Raw genomic sequence first — 5,865 nt, forward strand, 5'->3', positions numbered from 1 at the left:
CCTGCTCTTTCCTTAAGGTGCCACAGGGGGGCACTATGGCTCTGCAGTGCTAAGCTCAGAGTGAGCCAGGCTGGTGGCAGGTGGAGCTTTTGAAGTGGCCTTGGCTGCCTCTCTCTGGGGCATTGGTTGGCTGGGGTTTGGGGTGCTGCTGGATGTGTGTGTGTGTGTGTGTGTGTGTGCGCGCGCGCGCGCGCATGCGTGCAGTGGAGAGTGTCAGGGCCTGCCTGCCAGGTGCCCTCAGGTGGGGAGACACTGCCACAGCGGGCAGCCCAGCGGCCCTTGAACCCAGGTACAATCAGGATGTGAGTGGGTCTCCCAGCATAGGTGGGAACTGCTCCAGAAGGGAAGGAGGGCTGACTCCCAACTCCCTGAGCTTCCTACCCGTGTCTCAGGTAGTACAGGCCGTGGAGACCCTCTGCCTTCTGGATAGGGGCTGGGCTGGCCTGGCTGCTGCTGAACCCTCAGATTCCACTGCTAACTAAAGCTTGTAACTGAAGCCCACCCAACTGACAGCTCTGCAATCTGGGTGGGGTGGGAACAGCTGGGCAAGGGTCTGTCTCCAGTGCCCACGTGAGCAGGCAGGGGAGGCCAGGTCCTGCCACTCACCACGCACCATGGCGGGGAGCGGGGAGAGGCACACTGGCCCTCAATGTGGTTGAGTATTAAGCGAGCATTTGCAAAGTGCCTGGTCTGGAGCAGGGCCTCAGTGAACGCATGGTTCCCAGCTCTGATCGGAGCTAAAGGCTCCAGGAAGAGGGTGGCTGCTTTGTCCCCCCGCAAGCCCCAGGGATCCCCAGCTCCCTAGCCGCTGCTCCTTTCCTCTCTCTGACCAGACTCTTGAATTCCGCCTCCCCTCAACCCCAGGGGCAGGGAACAGTGAAGAAGGAGCAGCCCCAAGTCCAACAGCAGGGAAGGCCTTCGTGGTCCTGCCCATAAAAGGCTTTTCCCGGCCGGCTCCCAGCAGCCACGCAGCCCCGCCCCTCCGGCTCCATCTCCAAAGCACGCAGAGAATGTCTCGGGCAGCCCCCGGCAGACTGCTCCAACTTGGTGTCTTTCCCCAAATATGGAGCCTGAGTGGAGTCACTGGGGGGCTGGGGGTGGGGAGACGAGCCGGTTTCCTCCTGCAGGGAGGGGGGGCCCAGGGGCGAGCCAGCGGGGGAGGCTGACATCACTGCGGCGGGGCCCTTTAAACCCCTCACCCAGCCAGCGCCCCGTCCTGTCTGCCCCAGCCCAGACGCCGCACCTCACTCCTTGCTGCGAATCCGAGGAGCCCCTGTAAGTGCCTTTGTCTGGGGCCTGGAGGGAAGAGGGGCTGGAGCCCGCACAGCGGCATCTGGCTACACGGCAGGCAGGGCTCTGCAGAGAGCCAGGGGCTGGGGAAGCCCACCCTCCACAGCTACACAGGGTGGTGTCCACGTGCATGCCAGGGAGGAGGGGACTGGGGGTTCTGGCCTCGCCTAGACTGGACCACCCAGCTCCTTGGAAGGCCTGGCGTGACTTGGCTGGTGCCGGGGAATTCACTGTGGGCATGGTTGGGGTGGGAAATGGGGCTTCCCGTCTTGGCCACAGGTGAGTCAGGCCGAGGCTCTGCTGGCTGCTGTCCCTCCAGGAGGATGCAGGAGGAGGTGAGGGGGTGTCGGGTCGCCGTGCTGGACAGCAGCACTACACAGCAGAGCCTCTGTGCTTCTTCCCTGGTCCTGGTGGGAGGGAACCCCACTGTGGCCAGAGGGGCGAGGGTGAGCTCTGCCCAGAAGGTGCAGCTCTGGAGGGAGGGGCTGGCCAGGTCCAGGCCCCTGGCCATTCCCAAGGGTCTTTGTGATCCCCTCCGCAGTGGCTGCAATTCACAGGCTAACAGTGAGCATGGACCGCCTTTGGGCAGCGGGCTGCTGTCTCTGTCCCTCTGTTCTGCTGTTGTGCCTGGGCTCCCGGGAGGAGGTGCGCTTGGATTTTGCTCTTTCTCCGATCCCTGCCCTCACCCGTGGACCCCTGGGAAGCCCCAGGGCAGCAGGGTCCATGCCCAGCCTCATGCAGTGCTGTCCAGGGGCCTTTGTCTAGAAATATGCCTGGGCTGGCGGCAGGGAGCGGCGATTCCGAGGGATTTCCTGGGAGGCTCGCGAGGCTCGTCTCAGGAGACAGAGTGAAGGGTGGGGTGGGGGGCAGTGTGTGTGGGGGGCCTGGGGGCTGGGTCCCAGCAGGGCAGGAGATGGAGGGTGCTGGGTGCCAGTCTGGGATAGCAGCGTGAAGGCTGAGACAAGCCCAGGTGGATGTGAGGAGGGAGCCTTGGCTGAAATCATCTGTTCCCAACTGACTTGTGGATTTTGACCGTGGCTCTTGGCCCAGCGGTCTTTGGGTGGAAGTGGGGGTGGGGCTTGGCTGTTCTCCCTTGGGTCCTCTAGCATCCCTGGCTGGAAGTGGAGTGGTGCGGCCCGACGGGCTGAGAGAGGACTCTGCCTGGAGTTGCTTGGCCCCGTCTTTGTTGTCAGCTCAGGGAATGATTTTGAGAGGGGCTGGACACAGGAACGGGGAAGGACACTTGCTAAACGTTACCCCTCGGTCGCTACCAGGAGACTGTCCTGGGCAGCCTGGAGGAGCCGTCCCACTGCCTCCATCTCATGGCCCTCGGAGCGGGCTACCCCGCTCCCCAGCTGGGGAACTCAGGCGCCAGCGCCAGGGAGAGACAGGGCCAGAAGGCACAGTGTGCTGGCCGGTCACCAGTGGGACGTGGTGATGCTCACTCTGCTTCCCGCGGGGTGTGGGTGGGGTCTCAGTTCTCACGGGGGGGAGAAGAGGGGGGGCCCTGGCTGCCTCCATCCTCAGACTCCTCTGAGGCCAGGAGATGGGTCTGCCCCACTTTGGTAGTCTTTTGGAAAGCTCTTCAAGCACTGGGCAGAAGGTACGCCACCCCAGGTCTGCCTGACCAGCTGTGGCCACATCTGCCCAGTGACCTGTGTGCCTGCCTATGCCCCCGCAGCCTTCACTCCCCGAGTGGGGCTGTCCTGAGTACTGCCAGGCCTCGGCCCTTGGGGCGGCAGCCACCGGACAGGGCAGGGCTTGGCTTCCCAGGTGCTGGCAGGCAGGTTCTTGGCTCTGGCACGTGCCCAGAGGACTTGGACTACTGGTTACTCAATCTACCACCGTGGGGGGAGCCCGAGGGCAGGAGGGCATGGACCAGTTTGGTCCTGTCTGGGCCCTGACACAAGGCAGCTTCTTTGCCAAGGGCCCTGGGGCTTTGGTGGCTCCCCAGACCTTGCCAGGGGTGAGTGAGCTGGCACCTCTGCAGCCACAGGCCGGAGGCCGAGCTGCCCTGGCCTGGCCTGGAGCTGTGGTTTTGAGTTGCAGCTTCCGGGCTGGAGGAGGCAGTGAGAGTTGGAGCTAACGGTTCCTTAGGCAGCAGCAGTAAGACCACCTCACTTCTGCTGGATGAGATGAGACATCTCCTGGCTTTTTTTGAGGGGGATAGCGTGGCCTCCGCAAAGCCTTCCAGGGCCTCCGTGGTTGGTCTTAGCAAAGAATGCTGCAGACTAGTTGTCGTCCAACTGAGGCCCATGGGCCAAATCCAGCCAGCTGTTTTTGTCAATAAAGTTTTATTGGAATTCAGCTGCACTCATTTGTTTACGTGTTGTCTATGGCTGCTTTCGTGCTGTCAAGAGCAGCAACCGTGTAGCCTTCAAAGCTCAAACTCTTTCCTGTCTGCACCTTTACGATCTTATGCCTGCTCCAGACGTCCAAAGATCTATCTCCTGTGTTCACATTCGGAGAGGCCTCTGGACTGAGGGGCCAAGCCTGGCGCAGAGGGGTGGTGCTTTGATAAATCCAGGATGGCGGGGAACCCCTGCCTGGCACAAGTGGAAGAGAACTGTTGGCCGATCCTCTGAGCCGCTCCCTTCTCCCTCCCCGGCCCGGCTTTAGCTCTCCCCAGCATGGCCAACAAGGGTCCTTCCTACGGCATGAGCCGTGAGGTGCAATCCAAAATTGAGAAGAAGTACGACGAGGAGCTGGAGGAGCGGCTGGTCGAGTGGATCATCGTGCAGTGCGGCCCTGACGTGGGCCGCCCGGACCGTGGGCGCCTGGGCTTCCAGGTCTGGCTGAAGAACGGCGTGGTAAGTGGCACCCTGGGAGGGAGGCTGGGGTTGTGGGGCAGGCCCCCCCCACCCCCGAGCCAAGTCCAAGCCGTGACCTCTGCCTGGCAGATCCTGAGCAAGCTGGTGAACAGCCTGTACCCAGAGAGTTCCAAGCCAGTCAAGGTGCCCGAGAACCCGCCCTCCATGGTCTTCAAGCAGATGGAGCAGGTGGCTCAGTTCCTGAAGGCAGCTGAGGACTACGGGGTCACCAAGACCGACATGTTCCAGACTGTTGACCTCTTTGAAGGTACAGAGGAGAAAGGGGGCGTGGGCAGAGGCACCGGTCAAAACACGCCCCAAGTCAAGGTCTGCTGACCTGGGCCTCACAGGGGTGGGGCTATGCCAAGGGACCCCACACTGTGCTCGCAGGACCTACTGTGGAATCTACTGGAGCCTGTTGATTTGGGGACGCTTGCCCCTGGCTGGATGCCTGTCTACACCACCCTGAGTTTGTCTTCTGTCCCCTCCGTCTGCTCTCAGGCAAAGACATGGCTGCAGTGCAGAGGACCCTGATGGCTTTGGGCAGCCTGGCAGTGACCAAGAATGATGGGCACTACCGCGGAGATCCCAACTGGTTTATGAAGTATGCGGCCACACTCCAGGCTTGGAGCTCTGCCCGTGGGGCTGAGGTTGGGGGCGACTTGGCTGAGCCAGCTGGTGGGAATGGTTAGGGGGAGCAGAGCTAGGAAGGGGAGAGGGAAGAACAGGGCCCTCAGCCTTCTGGACTCTCCCCTTCCCGCCCTGCTGTCTTCCCCGCCTCCCTAGCCCCCGGGGGACGTGAGACTGAAGGGAATGGGATCTGGCAGCGAGTCACAGAGGGCTCAGCGGGCAGGGGAAACGTGAGGTCCTGCCCAGTCTTTCTCCTGGGTCCTCTCTTCTAGGAAAGCCCAGGAGCACAAGCGGGAGTTCACAGAGAGCCAGCTGCAGGAGGGCAAGCATGTCATCGGCCTTCAGATGGGCAGCAACAGAGGGGCCTCGCAGGCGGGCATGACAGGCTACGGACGACCTCGGCAGATCATCAGCTAGAGGGGCGTGGCCAGCCCGGAGCCCTGCCCCTCCCCGGCCCCCTGGCCGCAGCTGTCCCGCTTAGCCCGCCTCACCCACACCTGTATCGTTTCTCAGCCTTGGCCAAGCTTCGAGGCTGTCACTGGACAAAGGTGACTGCACACGGGCAGCTCCCCTCACCACCCCCGCCTCGGCTCGATGCCCTGCGCCAAAGCACCGCTGCTGCGCTGGCCCCTCCTCCTGGCTGCCCCCCGCCTCTGCCGCCTCTCCCCACCCTGGGCCTGGCAGGGGAAGCGGGCTGGGGCAGCCCTGCGGTGGGGCGAGCCCACTGTCCTTGGCAGCAAAGCCTACTGGAGGAGACAGCCCGGCCTCCCCCATCTGTTCCTGGAATACTTTTGGGGTCGAAATTCAACAAGGAAACAAATATATTCGTGCCTCTTTTCTCAGGCCTGGCTAGCAGTTTGATTTGCCCCAGTCACCGCCCCGCGGCTCCAGGAAGTCTGAGCAGGGAGTAGGCTGGCATCTGGGTTTGTGCTGCTCTGGGCCAGTGTGCTCCAAAGACCCCTCAGGCCCCAGGGTTCAGGGGGGTCCGAGTCCTCCCCAGGAACCAGGTCAGGGAACAGGAGAGGGAGTCTCCGGGACCGAAGGGAAAGAGGGGCAACCTGGCAGCAGGCGTGAGCTGTGCGTGTGGCATGGGGGGGCGGGGTGGACAGGAGTTAGGAGACAGGGAGGGGCAGGG

General features: G+C 62.8%; 1 protein-coding gene across 1 annotated transcript; it reads left to right on the forward strand.

Moving 5' to 3' along the window:
• Positions 1 to 1,003: 1,003 nt before the first annotated feature.
• On the forward strand, positions 1,004 to 5,572 carry TAGLN (transgelin). The gene is made up of 5 exons (XM_002708381.5): positions 1,004 to 1,275; positions 3,910 to 4,100; positions 4,191 to 4,368; positions 4,602 to 4,704; positions 5,003 to 5,572. The coding sequence occupies exons 2-5, from the start codon at positions 3,921 to 3,923 to the stop codon at positions 5,145 to 5,147; spliced, it is 606 nt and encodes a 201-aa protein (XP_002708427.1). The 5' UTR covers positions 1,004 to 1,275; positions 3,910 to 3,920; the 3' UTR covers positions 5,148 to 5,572.
• The last annotated feature ends 293 nt before the right edge of the window (positions 5,573 to 5,865 follow it).

This window comes from Oryctolagus cuniculus, chromosome 1 (assembly GCF_964237555.1).
Source record: "Oryctolagus cuniculus chromosome 1, mOryCun1.1, whole genome shotgun sequence".
In the NCBI taxonomy this organism is placed as follows: Eukaryota; Metazoa; Chordata; class Mammalia; order Lagomorpha; family Leporidae; genus Oryctolagus; species Oryctolagus cuniculus.